The sequence below is a fragment of the Laccaria bicolor genome, genomic scaffold (assembly GCF_000143565.1).
Source record: "Laccaria bicolor S238N-H82 LACBIscaffold_32 genomic scaffold, whole genome shotgun sequence".
Lineage (NCBI taxonomy): Eukaryota > Fungi > Basidiomycota > Agaricomycetes > Agaricales > Hydnangiaceae > Laccaria > Laccaria bicolor.
Genome location: NW_001889903.1, coordinates 510,416 through 527,991, shown reverse-complemented (window position 1 = coordinate 527,991; position 17,576 = coordinate 510,416). Strand labels below are relative to the sequence as shown.

Sequence of the window (17,576 nt, the reverse complement as noted above, 5' to 3'; positions counted from 1 at the left end):
CCATAGGTGGAGTATGCCTTTTTTGGAAGAATTGTTGAAATCCAGTGGGAATCCTACTGGAGTCCTGGAATCCAGTAGGAATCTTACTGGAGTCCTGGAGTCCAGTAGGAATAGGTGGGGGAGTGATAAGTACTGACAAAACGACACCCAGCGTCCACAGAATGATGCCACGGACGACAACAACGACGGGATGACATGTCCACATCAACGACGACAACAGACGACAATGGGACGATGTGTCCACGCCAACACGTCTACGCCAACAACGACGTGTCCACGCCAACATGTCTACGTCACCCAGCACCCACAGAACGATGCTACGGATGACGACGACGACACGACAACATGTTCACGCCAACATGTCTACAACCATGTACACTACACCACCCCTCCCCCTCCCTTACTCCCCTCCTTCCCCTCCCCATCACCCCTTCCCCTCCCTCCCCTCTCCATCCCCCCCTTCCCCTCCCTCCCTCTCCATCACCCCCTCCATAACTCTCCACCCCTTCCTACCCCTTTCCCTCTCCCTGCCCCTTTCCTTCTCCATAGCCTGCTCCCCTTGTCCCCACCCCCTTTCCTTGTACCTCTCCTTCCTTAAATATAGATTGTATATAGTAGTATATAATAAAATATGTTTTATGTCATTTTAAATATAATATAATTTGGTTTATTGACTTAAAATTTATTCTGAGTATTAAGTTGGTTATTAAGTCACATGACTTTAGCTGATCAGGACATGTACTGGTAAATTTACATGAGTTCAGAGGATTCCAGTGTAATTCCACTGTATTCCTCTGGAATTCCACTGGAATCCTCTGGAATTCCAGTGGAATGACTGAATTCCTGCAGGATTCCTGCAGGAATAGGTGGGGCACTGTAAAGTACTGATGTTCAGCTCAACTTGGAATTTTTTGGGCTTCACCCAGGGGGTGGATGAACAATCAGTATAATAAACCCATCCATGGGCCTACATGACCTCAGAGCAGCTCAGATGGGAGGGAAGTGAGTTTGTACAAGGCAAGCAAATACATCAAATAGAATCTAATCAGTTGGCGTTACGGTTTATTCACTCCAATAAACTCTCCTGTGAAGTTCACTAGTGGTAACCATTTTTATGATAAAAATCAGACATCTGCCTGGAGGGCGATATCCTCAGTGCCTAGAGGTTTAATGAGATGTCTCATTCTTTTTGCCTGACATTTTCATTCATTAAGTTCTCTGGATATCTCATTTTTCTTTTCATATAGAAGCCTGGAAATTTCAATGGATATTTCATTCTTAGCTCTGGGATATTTCATTGCACTTTTCATTTGGATGCCTGGTGATTTCAATGTATATTTCATTCTTGTTCCTAGGATATTTCATTGCGCTTTTCATTTGGATGCCTGGCGATTTCAATGGATATTTCATTCTTGTTCCTAGGATATTTCATTGCGCTTTTCATTTGGATGCTTGGCGATTTCAATGGATATTTCATTGCGCTTTTCATTTGGATGCCTGGCAATTTCAATGGATATTTCATTCTTGTTCCTAGGCTATTTCATTGCACATTTCATATATATATCTGGTGCTTTCAATAGATATTTCATTGCACTAAAAATAGCTATAAAATCAGATCAAATTAGAAATTGATAGGAATGGTGTATGGGATGTCAGGTACCATTTTCAGGCTCCACTATGCACATCCAGTAAAGAAAATATCATTGGAGATGACCAAAAGGTTGAAGAAACCAAGATGAGAATGATGATGCATGTCAGGGTCAGGTTGTTGGGGAGGGTGGTCACATGATCAATGTCCTAAAATGGTCAAAAATGAAAGTTGTAGCCCTGCACTGTAGCTTCCAGAATGTGTTTGAATTATGTTCTAAAGTGCTCCCATTGTGGAGATATGAGGCAAAGAGTTTTTCTTATTGCTGGCTTTTTTCAACCTTTTTGCATTTTTCTCCATCAAAACAACACCAATCAAGATGATTTCAACACATTTAGAAAGGTAAAAGAAAAGGCTACAATTATTATATTGTGGGAAAAATGACCAAAAAAGGAAAATGCATAACCTAAAAGGGACATTGACACTGACAGACCACAAAAGACCACAAAAAGTTGAACATAGACTACAAACTTTATTGATAGACCCCAAAAGACTACAGAAGTCAGACTTACACTACACAGGTTAGTGATAGCTACAAAAGTTGGACAAAGACTAGTATGCTAATGGACTACAAAAGACTACAAAAGTTGGACATAGACTACAAAGTTTACTGATAGACTACAAAAGACTACAAAAGTTGGCAAGGTTAGGGTTAGTGTTAAAAGGTCATCCAATGTCACCATGCCCCATCCATCCCATTCAAGGCAGATATTTGATGGGGAAGTCGCTGGGGCATGTACAGAAACATTGCAGGGACCTTACTCCAAAAATTACCAAAGGAAGTTTGTAGTGTCCACTTTTTGAGACTACAAGATTTGTAGTCTGCTTTTCTGACATGTAGTTTGTAGTGTCTGGACTATGTAGAGGTTTATGGGGATAATGTTGAAGGATTCAGATGACTTCCCACCTGTGATATAGGATTGGAAGGGAATCCCCAGAGGCCATAGTCAAACAGTGGTATATAGCTAGATTTGGATATCTTACATAATATATTGATCTTTTGTCTTGAACCACCATCTTGTCAGCAGTCTTGCCATCCTCTTGCACTACATGTAGTGCTTTGTATATCTGTACTTTCTACAGTATGCATAATCATGTTGGGCCAGCTGAGCATCTTGTAACTGCTCATTGCTCACCCATGGGTGTTGATCCCAGATCCACCCATTCTTGCCTCATCCTTCCCTCTTGGCTTCAGCTATGCAAGAAGTTCAGAGTGAACACTTCACACCACCTATTAATTAACCTTGCTGCATCATCAGTTTTTAACATCATGCCCAGGTTGTCTATCACATCAGAAGAGGCTATTCTACACTTTCATATTGATAACTACTCTTCTATCTCTAAGCATACTTCACTTTGGTATGATTTATTTGAGGGCTACAATCCTATATGATTCTTAGCTATACTCATCCATGAATCAAGATGAAGGACAGCAGGGCCAAGTCTCTCTGTCAATCTTCAGTTAGGATTCAGCAACCTTGAATTTGGTATACCTTTTGCATCATGATGTGACTTTGGTGTTGAATGTAAGAACACCTCCAAGGACCAATCAGCCCATGATCAACACAGTATTATAGTCCTCAAAGCATCTATACCAGAGCTACGTATGCATTGAAATTGGACAGTTGGGATCAACATGAAAGCAAAGAATAGCCTCTTTCGATGTGAAGGGCAGCTGGGGCATGTTGTCAAAAACTAATGATGCAGCAATGGCAATATCTGAAGTCATGTCCCTCAATGATATCCACATGAACCTCTACATAGTCTGAACACTACAACCTACATGTCAGCAAAGTGGACTACAAAATTTTGTAGTCTCAAAAAGCAGAGACTACAGACTTTTGTAGTCTCAAAAAGCAGACACTAAAAACTACTGTAGTCTCAAAAAGTGGACACTACTTCCTTTGGTAATTTTTGGAGTAAGGTCCCTGCAATGTTTCTGTACATGCCCCAGCGACTTCCCCATCAAATATCTGCCTTGAATGGGATGGATGGGGCATGGTGACATTGGATGACCTTTTAACACTAACCCTAACCTTGCCAACTTTTGTAGTCTTTTGTAGTCTATCAGTAAACTTTGTAGTCTATGTCCAACTTTTGTAGTCTTTTGTAGTCCATTAGCATACTAGTCTTTGTCCAACTTTTGTAGCTATCACTAACCTGTGTAGTGTAAGTCTGACTTCTGTAGTCTTTTGGGGTCTATCAATAAAGTTTGTAGTCTATGTTCAACTTTTTGTGGTCTTTTGTGGTCTGTCAGTGTCAATGTCCCTTTTAGGTTATGCATTTTCCTTTTTTGGTCATTTTTCCCACAATATAATAATTGTAGCCTTTTCTTTTACCTTTCTAAATGTGTTGAAATCATCTTGATTGGTGTTGTTTTGATGGAGAAAAATGCAAAAAGGTTGAAAAAAGCCAGCAATAAGAAAAACTCTTTGCCTCATATCTCCACAATGGGAGCACTTTAGAACATAATTCAAACACATTCTGGAAGCTACAGTGCAGGGCTACAACTTTCATTTTTGACCATTTTAGGACATTGATCATGTGACCACCCTCCCCAACAACCTGACCCTGACATGCATCATCATTCTCATCTTGGTTTCTTCAACCTTTTGGTCATCTCCAATGATATTTTCTTTACTGGATGTGCATAGTGGAGCCTGAAAATGGTACCTGACATCCCATACACCATTCCTATCAATTTCTAATTTGATCTGATTTTATAGCTATTTTTAGTGCAATGAAATATCTATTGAAAGCACCAGATATATATATGAAATGTGCAATGAAATAGCCTAGGAACAAGAATGAAATATCCATTGAAATTGCCAGGCATCCAAATGAAAAGCGCAATGAAATATCCATTGAAATCGCCAAGCATCCAAATGAAAAGCGCAATGAAATATCCTAGGAACAAGAATGAAATATCCATTGAAATCGCCAGGCATCCAAATGAAAAGCGCAATGAAATATCCTAGGAACAAGAATGAAATATACATTGAAATCACCAGGCATCCAAATGAAAAGTGCAATGAAATATCCCAGAGCTAAGAATGAAATATCCATTGAAATTTCCAGGCTTCTATATGAAAAGAAAAATGAGATATCCAGAGAACTTAATGAATGAAAATGTCAGGCAAAAAGAATGAGACATCTCATTAAACCTCTAGGCACTGAGGATATCGCCCTCCAGGTAGATGTCTGGTTTTTATCATAAAAGTGGTTACCACCCATCTGAAGTTCTCGTTTCAAACTCCAATAAGGGTCAAATTTATTCATTTTTATAGATTTGAGTAGGGCTGCACACCGCTGCCAAACTTACGATGTACGGCCGTGAATATACGGCCCCCGCACTGTATCGTGTGCCTCAGTGAAAGTCATCTATCGGTATGGCGACGGTATGGTAGATAACCGACAAGAATAATAGTTGACGGTCGGAAACGGCCGTTGTCAGTGTTTTAATTTCAAATGTTATCAACAGTCTCCTGCGGTCGACAAATCATCATTTGTTCCTTGTTCTCAACGCAACGTGCCTACAGATACCTGTTGCATCATTGTCTTTCATCCCATAGGAACCTGTCACAGCACTACTTCTTACTTTTTCACTCTTTCTGTACACTATGCCATGAATGAAAAGGCTTCTTTTTGTCGTAATCAAGTTTGTGAATTCCGCATGCCCAAGGCGATTCTTTCAAAGGTTTGTACACTTATGCCCCCTCATAATCTTTTATGCGCATTTCAAATTCTAACAATCCTTGTGGCTGACAACAGTGATTTCTTGATATATTGCGGCTTGCAATTTCACCATGAAACACGGGGAAATGTGCCTGCAAGCTCCATATTTATATGGTATGTTTTCAGAGGAGACACTACGCACTCTTTTCCACAATGCCTACAGAACTCGGATGCGCTATGGACACATCTGGTCAACTCAAAGACGCCGACAACATAGATTGGTACCACTCTGAATCAGACAGCCGCTCTCTTCCACGTCTTGCTGCATCCACTTTGCCTGCTGTGATAACAGGTCAATTTCTTTTTTTATTCTTGAACAACGTCTGATTCCAGCACTTCAGATGGTTGACAAAGTGGTCGAGGGGCGAAAATGGCTGACTATATTGCAGCTGAGGCCTTAGATTCTGACGGCAAGCCGATCCCGCCAAAGCAACCTCAAGCAGCAAATCGTGCCAAATGCTCTCACAAGCCCTGTGCAAAGAAACTTAAGCCGGATACTGGTGTTGAGAGCGATGACAAGGATGATGACTTCACGATGGGTTCATCGGATTCAGAGTCCAGCGACAGCTCTATTGAAGTTGAAGCAGTTTCGAATGCAGAGGTACATCGCTTTTGTTTCCACTGGCTTTTTTACTCATCAACAATTGTCAGCTTGCCTCTGTCCTTCTCTCGAAGACTCTCCCAATGATGGGCCGCAGATCTGGAACAAAAAAACAAAAGCGTACCGCCCCAACCATTATCAAGGTTGAGGACGAGGACAGTCCACATCAAGTTTCCGAATGCTCTCTGAGTCCAGACGATGAAAACACTATTTTGGAAGAGATCCGACCTTTGGATCAAGTAGGATCATCATCTGGTAACAAGACAAAGAGTAAAGTATGTTCGTGTTAGATTTTCTTGTATGATTGACTAATAAACAACCCATTTAGTCTGCAACAAAGAATCCCATAGACTATTTCTATAAAAGTTTCGCCCGTGGTGCTGATGGGGGGGTTGGGAACCCTGGCGACAAACATTTCCAGTGCTGCCACAGTAATCGCAAAATTTTCACTCTCAAGAAAACCGGAAAATCGAACCTCACATGTAAGTAACATAATTGCGACACATCGCTGTAGCCTAACTCTGTTGTTTTTAGCCATGGTAAACAACTTGAAAGCATGCTCACCAAGCATGTTCCAGCTCTTCGTTGCGTTGAAAGAGAGGCCTTCCAATCAACTTATTACTGAGGACAAAATCCGAATCGCTTCTGGCGAAAAGGTCCTCGACCCCAGAAAATCCAAGGAGTTCTTCAAGAACCTCAAGACAGCTTCTGAAAACATTCGTGCCGCATTTGAAAAGCAGGCCGTCAATGCTGCCATAAGTCATTTGATACTTTTATTTGTTGTTTAAAAGTCACTTATAATTCATAGGATCCTTGGGATCAAGGAAAATTCAAGCAGCTCCTTGCTGAATGGATCATAGTCTGTGACCAGCCATTTGAAGAGGTTGATAGGCCCGAGCTTCATGAGCTCTTAACATACACCCACCATCCCGCTCCCACCCTCCAAATTCCACACTGCAACACTATTAAACGTCGAGTAATGGAGATGGGTGAAGATAGTCCACCAAGCAAATGTTCAAGGTAAGATTCAATGTTTCAATTCCGAATGGAATATGTCTCATATTGTCATCAGGATGAGGTCCCTGGAAAGATCAGCCTCTCGCTCGACGCTTGGACATCCAGTAATAACTACGCTTTTCTTGCCATCATCACCCATTATATAAATAAGGAAGGAAAGCTAGGTAACTAATAATTCCTGTCATTATTCTTACAGAGTATTTACATACTTAAAGAAGAATTGCTCATTGATTTTTGAGAGCTCGTTGGTGAACACTCAGGTGAAAACATGGCAGAAGTTGTATGGGAGACATTAAAACGATATGGAATTGAAGACCATGTGAGTAATTTTTCAATTAAAAGTTCACAAGAAATGAACTGTTAATTTCGCACACAGATTTTTGCATTTATGCTTGACAATGCTTCAAACAATGATACTATGGTCGAAGGAATTGAGTCCTGAGCAGCCAAAGAGGGTATCCATCTCAACGCGGCTTGGGCCCGTCTTCGTTGCATGCCACACACTATCCATCTTGCTGCCATCAAGGTTCATCTCATCAATTATTTGTAGTTTATGATACTGAAGCTCATGTTACCTTGCAGTTACTTGAGGCAATCGGGGCCATCTCCAAGACGGAAGCCCAAAAGGCCACGTCCAGAAGTGGCAATTATCAAGATTCCACAACAGCACCTCTCGGTCATTCTCACAATGACGACGCTGCTGCGCAAGATGATGGAGACCAAGAGGAGGAGGTTAGTTTATCCCCTGATGCGTCGGGCAATATATTGCCTGCCATTGAAAAGGTGAGTCGATTGTTTACATAGCTTAAGTCTTGAGCTGATGATATTTTGAGCTTTGTAAAGTCATCCGCACAATTCGTTCCAGCCCTCAGTGGAAGCAGGCATGGTTCAAGCAACTTGAAGACTCATTTCGGGGCAAGAACAGTGTTGAGCGACAACATGCGTTGATGCTTATCTTAGATGTTAAAACTCATTGGTCTTCGACACATCAAATGCTGTGTACGTCAACTTCTGTATTCTTCTTTTGTTGGTCATTACTCAGTAGTCATGTAGGACGTGCCTTAGACTTTGCGAAGGAAATCGATGAGTTTGTTGGGCGCCACCGAGATCTCCGTGCATTGGAGCTCGATGCCGCTGACTGGTCAGCCATACGTCTTGTTGCAGGCTGGCTCAAGGTCTTTCATTCAACTACTACTGACATGTCCAAGACGAAAGAGCCCATGCTCTCCACTGTCCATGCCATTTTCCGTGGATTACAAGACCATGTTCACCAAGCGTTGGCAGATCTTCCTGACTCTGCACCACATCAATTGAGAAACGGCTTGATTGAGGCTCACAAAAAACTCAGTGACTACTATTATCGTTCGGATGAGTCCCCATATTATACTTGGGCTTCTTGTATGCTTTATTCCTTCCTCTACTTCGTTTTTTCTTTCTGAAATTTGACCTTTATTTCCAGTACTTGATCCTCAGATCATGTATGTAGGGCTTAGAAGAGACTGTGCTTCGGACCCCACACTTCTCGCTGATTTGAACAATGGGCGGGATCAATTGAAGACATTTTTCAACAAAAACTATGCAAATCGGACTCGTCGAACCCCTGTTCAATCATCACGATCAAGTTCATCCATTCCTTCAGCCAGTGGTAGTGCCCCCCACTCACCCGAAAAGGTAAATTTGACATCGTGCTACCAAAAGGAAGACCGGGTAGTCGTCAACGAGCTGGATGAGTTTTACAAGTTAACACGCAAAGACTTTGATACCTGTAAACCCCTGGAATGGTGGCTTGGGAGACGGTCACAATTTCCTAACCTCTATCGCCTCGCACGCGACCTTTTCTCGATTCCAGGTATGTTCACCAATGTTTTTAAGTTCATTTTCGATCACTCACCAGTACCACAGGTTCTGCAGTTGCCATTGAACGTATATTTTCTGGGGGGCATGATACTATCTCTCTACGACGTGCCAGCCTCATTCCAGATACCATCAGAGTGCTGATGTTGGTCAAAAATCGCCTCAGGCTTGCACATGTCAACCTTACAAAGAAAGATCATCAGCAAGATAGCACATTGTTTGGCGGCGCTTGTGACAGTTGGCACGTTTGAGCTGCTTGCGAAAGACAGAAAAATCGGCCAAGCATTCCAAGTTCAATCCCAACCCAGACCAAAATTTTCCAAAAAACCCCAATTCAGCCAAGACCTCAATTCAAGGTAATTACTGCAAGCTAAACAAGTTTTATTACAATGTGGTACTACATGTTAAAAGCAAATTTCGTGAGCATGGTGATCAGCATACTTATTGACAAAGTATGATTCAAACACATCGAGTGAATAAGAAAAATGGAAGTCAAACAGAAGAACATCCTGCCCGAAAACAGGTAAGAGGTGTGCACTACAAAGGAAAGTGTCAAGGTGGAGAATGGAAACAATACGTTGACCATTCCGGTATGTCTCAGGTCGAACCTTCCACATCCCTGTTTCCGAATTGGGTGCCATGCCCACACGTTTGAACCAATCGACAAGCGCACATGGGTATGTCTTCCCATCATACTCAAATGAAAAGAGAAGTTTTACCTGGACCACACTCATCCCCCTCATGCCCGGCTTGTCTTGGTCCTCAACTACTAACGCGCAATCGTGTGGCCTGTGCTTTTGCCAAGATGGAGTGGACCGTATACACTCAGTTCGCATGCCCCAAATGCCTGACTTGTCGCTTGGTGCATAGAAGGTGGCGACGGCGGAGTGAAAGACAGACACCTTGCTTGTTGGATATGGGCATTGCTGAATGGGTATGTCGGCTGATGAGGTGCCGTCATCTGTGTGGAGTTGGTCATAGAGGAAACGTCGGGTAAGTTCAATGAGTGGAGGGCAGCCGATGTGGTTGGCCAACTCAGCGAGGTGGCGTGGATAAGCTCGTACTAGAAAGTATGGATTAGTGACAGCAAAGTAGTAGAGATTGAAAGAAAACTTACTTTGGGTTCTTGCCAGTGCAACATTCCCAGTCACGTACTTGTCGATGACGCCAGTGTCCTCATCATCATCGCCGAGGGGTATGATAGGTTTTGGAGGTGGCAAATGGGAAGGGGGAAGCATCCGACGCTCAATGAAATCCGCGCATGCTCGAAGGAGCTTGTCCAGCTGCTGATTGGTAAGCAGCATCTTCCCCAAAGCTTCATAGTGATTTGAACGACGCCAAGGCCGTTTGACAGCAGTAATGTGGCGGGACTCAGTGATTGATGAACATAGCCCACCAGGAGCCCCAAACTCCTGGATTTGATGGATGAGGTGGACAAGAGAGTGTTGGCGGGGAAGGTTGAAGCCAGTAGGTCAAACACCGGATGTACAAAAAATTTCACGGTGTGTGTGAAACCTCTCAATGGCCGTCTGGAGCGCAGCAAGTGATTCTTGAGTGATGTCGGCTCGACGGGCAATGTAGCAGGCATCCAAAAATGTGCTGATACATTGCACCATTTTGGGGGGTACATATCCCAAGATAGCTGGAAGATAAACCTATTTTTGTTTTAAGTAATGGTACAATACCTAACAAAAAAGATTTTACCTTCATGAGAGCCTTTGAGTCATCACCCATCCACTGCTTGAACTGGCGACCATGAGGAAAGTGGTGAAGTCCTGAAAATAATGGTGCTGCTGCGATACTTGACAGGTTTCAGAGTAATCTCGACAGTGGGAAGGAAGAAGGTACCAACTGGCGGTCAATGTCATCCAAAATCTCATTAGCCCGAGCTTCGCCATGTTCGAGGTAAAGGTAATCGCTGACCCATTGGACTAAATGGTCTTTGAATGTACCCTTGATCAATTGATGGAGTAGATCTGCTGACAGCATTTCGTGGATGTCGGCGCATGGAAAGTGGAAGGTAAATGGCTGTAGAGTGATAAGAATGGATGTTTGTTGAAGATGAGAAAAACTCACGGTAATGTCGTCGTCAATACCATACTCATCCCATAATCTTTTCGAATCGAGCTCATTGACAAGCCCTTCTGTGAATTGTCGTGAGCGGCTATCTGCCAACCCATCTAGGTTTGTTGGAAGAGCCGTGCATCTGGATAGGGATTTAATCAAAGCTTAAAGTTTCTAAAAAATGAATGCACTTTGGACACCAATTTTGAACAATTCCGGCAAGGTAAACCTGCTCGGGGTAATCAGCGATGTAGGCGGCAAGGTCATAGATCACATGCCGAAAATGGCCATCAGGGCAGTGGTGGACCACAGGTTTGATCATCCCTGGACGGAATGTCTTCAGGATAGCCGTGATCGAGTCATGGTACAACTGCCGCTTGAACTTGCGAAAGGCAGGGTCGTTATCATACTTTCGGTCACCTGGCAATGTCATTAGTTACGAAATATTGGCAGTCATATTTTATGAACTTTTGGGGATCGCTAAGAAACCAGCAGGCGCGATGGTGTTACGGTGTGTGCAGCGAACTGTGTTGAAGAGGTTGTCACCAGAGATGTAAAATGGGTGGTACTCGACATGGCCAGTTGCAACAGAAACAGTTGTCTTGTCACTGCCCGCAATGATGGGACAGTACAATGCTCCTTCTGTAGTGGGATCTTCTTCATAGATTTTATCCTAGAAATGAGACAAACTTGAAATAAAAGTTTCGGAAGTAAATGATCTAGACTCACACTATGACGCCAAGCATAATTGCCTGACATGAAGTCACTCCAACGCCACTTCCCAGATCTGTCAAGACCAACATAAGGTGCATAATCGAAGTGGCCATTGAACTCCAGGTTGTCAAGCATCTGGGTCATGATGACCTCAGGATCCTGAAACCAGACCCCGTACTCCGCTGACTTCCAAGAGGGATCACTAGGCTGTACATCCCTGGTATAGCTCACAGTAAAACATTTCCATGGTGCATCACCAAGCTGAATTGCATTGATGCTGGAGTACATATGTTCGTATGAGGTGAAGGGACCCAGTTGATCAGATTTCATCTTATCTAAAGCCCATATCTCCAGAAGTTCATCAATGTTTCCTGCCGACATCTCAACGCGGCGGTACAAGAAATCCACGGTCTGAAACTGAATTTCACTCTCGAACGGTGACCAATCTGTCGGCTGTGCAGCTGTCCTGGGAAGAGGTGGTGTACCAGGAGGAAGTGGATTTCCTTCGGAATCACAGGGGACACCTATGTGGAGTGAGAACCATGCATACAAAAGAAAATGTCATGACTTACCAGTGAGGTGCAGATGAAAAATCTGTGACGGCCTCGGTGGAGGGGCTTGTTGGGGCTCAGGTGAGGGAGGTTGGGACCAGGAAGGTTGTGCACTCTCGGCACCTGGTGAGATGTGTCCAAGGCCATCCAAATCGTGAAAATCTTCGCCCACAGAAGGGACGTCAGAATTAACCCAATTAGAGTTTCGGTGTACAGTGCGGAGGTGGTAGGTGAGGCCCCGTTGACGTTTGAAGCGCTGTGGGCAACCAGCGTGAGTACAGTGAATGCGAAGCATTGTCGATGATGAGAGGAGAACAGCTAAAAAAAACTCCAAGTTAACGGCTGAAAAAAACTCCAAGTTAGTGGGACCGGCCCTTCATCCGGTTAGTGAAAATTTTCTTATGGGTGGACACACGGCCATCGGGTAGTGAAAGACCCGATTATTTTCTTCCCAACTTCTTCATCACCCTCCCCTCTGTTGCATTCAACACATTCCAATGTCTTCCAATATGTCGGCGAGTTGTCCTAAGCGTGCAAATGCTAATCAGCATCCTGCACAGATCCTTCTCAATAGCACAACGAAATGATGCACCTCTGCCCAAGTCAAGGCTGATAATGAGGCAGCAGCTGCCATTGTTGCAGCTACCGCCTCAGTTGCAGCGACCAAGGAAGCTGCGAAGAAGGCTCGGATCGCCCAACTTGAGGACAGCATCCGTGTTGTGGACTGCGCAAGTGCCAGTCAGGCTATGCATCCAGACCTTCACAAGTCGTCAGTTTCTACCAACCGCGTATGTAAATACCACCAATCCATGCTTACCCGAATCTAACTTCTGCCTATATTTGCAAGGCGACGACAGCACGAGTCAGGAACACGGTACCTATGCTGGTGGATGATTCAATGAAGATTCCAGTCGTCCGCCAGAAAGGACTTACCTACTGTGTTACACGTCCACCCTCAAGTGCATTGATGAGGTCCGAAGAACCAGTGGAGGGGGATGCAGCCAACGAGGCCATTGATGTTGATGCAGACAGGGGCCTCTCAGATGGCATGACAGGCATCCCCCCTGAGTTGATGGTTGACAGCGAGAGCGATGGTTTGGGAGTTGGCGAGTGGGAAGACAAAGGAGAAGATGGCGAAGACTTCATGATGGAACAGAACCAAACTGATGATGAAGAAGCTGTGCCGCCTTCTGTAAAAGGCAAACAGGTCGCAAAGGCCAAAAAGAACAAGGTAACATACCAGTTTGTGCGACATCCCCTCTGACACATCCTCTCCAGGCACCACCTTGTGGAACATTTTGATAGTGTTTGAAAGTTAGGTTAGTTAACCAGAAAATAACCGGACCTAACTGCAACACTAACCTAACTGCGGTTAGGGTTAGTTGATTTCAAAAATGGAATAACCGGTTATTTTGCGGTTAACTAACTGTTAAATAACCAGTTATAACCAGCCCTATTATACACCTTCAAAACGCACTTGAGAACGTCGAAAACGCTTAAAATTTGACTAAGTTACGGTCAAATCTCTAAAATATCACTCAAATGTGTAGACTTTCAAGGATAATTGCATAAATATGTCAATTCTTCACCGATTTTAGCGTTCTTGGGCTCGTTTTAAAGCTAGAATATGCAGAAATAATATCTATCAAGATACATATGAGCATATTTGCCTTGTTATAACTGATTCTTTATTTTCGGTCCTAACCGGTTAGTAACTGCAAATAACCAACCGTAACCGGTTGGTTGCGGTCCGGTTAGGTTATTTTAGGTTTCGGGACAAAGGCTAACTGGTCTTGGTCTCGGTTAGAGCCCCTGGGCACCCAATAACCGGACTTTCGAACACTACATTTCGACAAGACATTCAGGAACTCCGCCAGAATCCAGCCATTGCTGGCACTGTCGTATCAACAAACAAATGCAAGGATGTTGCAACGGTTGAGGACGCACCAAGGTGAGTACACATTTTGCTGTAGTGACATTGTGTTGATATAGGGGACTGAACTAGCGCGAAGCGAGGAAAGAAAACGGTTGGCGGCTTACTCCCTGGCTGGCAGAAGCAGGTAGGCTACCAGTCTGGTATGAAGAAACAAACCGCTCCTGCTTGAAACGTCGACAACGATCAACTTGACAACTGTGATTTGGGTGAGTTTGACCAGGAGGAGACCTCGGAGGGCCTGGCTGCTGTGCGAGCATCAAAACCGTCAATGGTCAAGGTTCGAGAGGGACAGAAGGGGGTTGAACCAGTGAGTTAATCGTCTTCTCCTTCTTTTCAAAGCTTTGATTTTATCACCCTTAGAAAATCAAGATTACTGAGAAGTCTGTCACCAACGTCAACGCCAGTGGACCCAGAGGTCGCGGCAAGCATGGCAAGTTCACCACCAGCTCACTTCCATTCCCTGGTGGTGCCTTGGGTGCAGCATATGTCGCAAAGTGGAAGAAGGTTGCGCACGCAACAATTATTGACAGGGGAGCTGTGGAGCTTTGCGCTTACAGTTCTATTGGCGCATTTACGCCGCTTGTCATCCAGGACATATGGAACGAGGTCTTCCCAGACCTCGATATGTATGAACACACACAGTCCACGGCGGAGGAACCTGTTGACACCATCATCGCTCTCATAAGAGACTCACTCCTTCGTCAACCATTCATGTCTTTCACTAACTTCCATATAGGCTGGGGATGTCCTTACTGACTGGCGCAGCAACATCGGAACCAGCGCACTACAAATCCTCTCAAACTTCTTCTGGGAGCAGTCCCTCACTCAAGATGAAATTATCACTTATTGCAAAACTGAGCGGCTCAACTTCAAGTTCATATACCGAGATCCCATGGCCCCTCCGGTATGTACTGAACTCTATCTTCCTAGGCATCCTCCATTGATCATCATCACAGGGCAAGAAAGGCGGACTACAGTCCGACCTCATTCTTCAAGTCTTTACCTGCCACTTCAAGAAAACGGCCTTCGCCGCAAAATCTTATGGTCTTCCAGTCAGAGGATTGGGAATGTCCACGGCCGCGGTATGCTACAACAGTCCTCGCACCATTTGAATACTAATATCAGCTCAGCTTGAACGTGCCCTCTCCCTCTGGTCCTCTGGTGTGGATCCCATCAAGGATGAAAAAGGCAATAAAAAAACTGTATCCATGTTCGGCAAGAGTGAGTGGGGTGAAAAATCACGCTCCTGGATCTCAGCAGCCACGCGACTCACGCCGGAAGACTGGGCATTGATTCTCACTGAGGCAAACACCCAGGCAGGGATCTTTTCTGCTGACAATGATGAGGAGGAGGACGGTGTTGATCCGCGAACTCTCATTGAACTCTAGTATGCTTTTTTTTCTTCTCTCCCTCGCTGTTTTATTGACCTGTACCTAGATGACTGCCAACATTCTTTACATTCATTTCCCCGAGCATTCAAAAAGCATTGTATATGTGCATAAAAGGGTCGTAGTCAATTTATGTAGTCTACCGAGTACCCCCAATATAAAATTCCACCATTGAACCTGCTCTGACCTGTCTGCAAGCCTCCCAAATTCGACGCCGTTTGGCCAAGTCGCGAAGAATTGTGGTCGTTTGGGTCTCATTTGGCCGATTTCCGGCTAATTAAAACAGATCTCTTTTTTGGCCAAGCAGATAAACTTGGGTGCTCGGATATCTTGGCAACATTGGACGACTGGCCCAAGCCCTCCCAAACAAAGTGCGATCTTGCTGATGATCAACGCTAATATATACCTCCAGTAGCTAGTGTTAATTAAATTACTTTTCTTTCCTTGTAAGCCACCGAACACGGCCGTTTACGGTCGTGTTCTGCACCGACCGTACCGCGGTTGGCTTGCAGATTACTCGACGGTAACGGTTTCGGTGTACCCGACGCCGTCATGCAACCGAATGCATACGGCCGTATACCGTTACGGTACGGTGCGCACCCCTAGATTTGAGTTACGGAAAGTCACCCATTCATTGTGTGAATTACCCATTCAGGGAGGTGACGAGATGAGCGCGGGGATTGGTGTGGACCCACAGTGATATACAATTGCTGTAAATGGAAGATGAAAGGGTGGTCAAAGCTAAACACCTTCCGCAAAAGGCAACTTTTCAAAAGGGTCGACCAATCTCGTCGAGACAATCAAGAAATTACAGCTGACATTGTCACGGCCGTATATAACCTCCCTCCCTCGTCTCAAAATGCTTATCCCTCCGCAAGCCAACAACCGAGCTCACTCCGATACCAACAACACCAACACCTACTACTACAATGATCGCCCGTCTCCACGCAACCTCCTTTCCCAGCGCCGCGGCTGCCTGGTGCTCGCCCACCGCTCGCCGCAGGATCCCGTCCTCCCGCTCCCGGTGCCCCAACGTGCAAAGACTCTTTACCAAGCACTGCAGCGCCAGGAAAGCTCGCTTGATGAGGGCCTCACGTGTCCCCCTTGCTCCCAAACCCGCCATCATCAACGGTGCTGAAACTGACAGTCCCCTTCGGACACTGCAGCTCCCTCGCACACTCCTCACTCCCCAAATGCACGAAGTCGAGATGGCTTTGGTGGAGTCTGCGTACCCAGAGTTGAAGGGTGTTACACCTGAATACGTTCGTGAACGGCTTTCCTTGTTCGCTTCTGAGTGAGTTTTCTCCTTTTTCCCTACTTACGTCTTTGATTCTAATATACTTTCTTCATAGAATGCTCGCGGGTCTATCAAGCCTAAAAGCACAAGCACCCAAATCCTTACTCCTAACCGAGATGGACGTATCCATCTCCAACCCAGCAGGTGTATGCCCAACACACATGCTCGCCGTCTATTCCTCCCGACCAACAACAACAACCACATCCCCACGCAAAGTCACATTGTTCCCTACCCACCAACTCGTCCTCGCGGCGCATTGTGCGAACCTCCCTGCACTCCCTGCGTCCTCGGCTACACACACATCTGGGACGAGTGCGACTGTTGCCGTTGTACCCCTTTGCTTGCCGGCCCCTGCGGCGTTCCCCTTGCTGCAATCGTATCTTTATACGAAGAATGCGGAGAATTTGAGCAATGTGCTTTTCCCCTCCTCTACATCACCACTTGATAAAGTCGCGCTCCAACGGCATATGGGGCTTATCCACGGATTGTGGGCGGATGCATGTGCGCTTGGTGTGGTCGATGAGGCTTGTGGCTGCTGTTGAGACTTCACGGTCATGACCATGCCTTCTTGCGATCCTTTTTTCTTTCTTCCCGCATCATTCATCATCATCATCGGGACTCTCTAGATATTATACTTCACTCTTACTATGGAAAACAATTAACCAACATGTATATGACTAGCCTTTTTTTTATTGCATATATATTTCTATCTTGCATCTATCAACGTTCAAAACTTCAATTTAATCACCCCAGTCATGACGAAAATGTGTA

At 44.8% G+C, this 17,576-nt stretch overlaps 4 protein-coding genes across 4 annotated transcripts; 3 read left to right on the top strand and 1 right to left on the bottom strand.

The window, feature by feature from the left end:
* Positions 1–5,536: 5,536 nt before the first annotated feature.
* LACBIDRAFT_331271 (uncharacterized protein) lies at positions 5,537–6,833 on the top strand (the record flags this gene model as incomplete). The annotated part of the gene is made up of 6 exons (XM_001885635.1): positions 5,537–5,675; positions 5,773–5,984; positions 6,035–6,259; positions 6,313–6,466; positions 6,519–6,743; positions 6,793–6,833. 6 exons carry the CDS (start codon positions 5,537–5,539, stop codon positions 6,831–6,833), a joined length of 996 nt encoding a protein of 331 aa, XP_001885670.1.
* Positions 6,834–9,259: 2,426 nt separating this feature from the next.
* Positions 9,260–12,479, bottom strand: LACBIDRAFT_306911 (uncharacterized protein; the record flags this gene model as incomplete). Its single annotated transcript, XM_001885550.1, has 10 exons — positions 9,260–9,918; positions 9,973–10,267; positions 10,334–10,510; positions 10,560–10,656; positions 10,708–10,883; positions 10,932–11,061; positions 11,111–11,339; positions 11,388–11,592; positions 11,649–12,157; positions 12,206–12,479. 10 exons carry the CDS (start codon positions 12,477–12,479, stop codon positions 9,260–9,262), a joined length of 2,751 nt encoding a protein of 916 aa, XP_001885585.1.
* A 585-nt stretch (positions 12,480–13,064) lies between these two features.
* On the top strand, positions 13,065–15,785 carry LACBIDRAFT_331268 (uncharacterized protein; the record flags this gene model as incomplete). The annotated part of the gene is made up of 12 exons (XM_001885634.1): positions 13,065–13,415; positions 13,490–13,561; positions 13,783–13,891; positions 14,042–14,135; positions 14,190–14,244; positions 14,341–14,427; positions 14,481–14,746; positions 14,886–15,024; positions 15,077–15,202; positions 15,251–15,341; positions 15,381–15,507; positions 15,707–15,785. The coding sequence occupies 12 exons, from the start codon at positions 13,065–13,067 to the stop codon at positions 15,783–15,785; spliced, it is 1,596 nt and encodes a 531-aa protein (XP_001885669.1).
* A 652-nt stretch (positions 15,786–16,437) lies between these two features.
* On the top strand, positions 16,438–17,347 carry LACBIDRAFT_331267 (uncharacterized protein; the record flags this gene model as incomplete). The annotated part of the gene is made up of 2 exons (XM_001885633.1): positions 16,438–16,802; positions 16,861–17,347. The coding sequence occupies 2 exons, from the start codon at positions 16,438–16,440 to the stop codon at positions 17,345–17,347; spliced, it is 852 nt and encodes a 283-aa protein (XP_001885668.1).
* Positions 17,348–17,576: the final 229 nt, after the last annotated feature.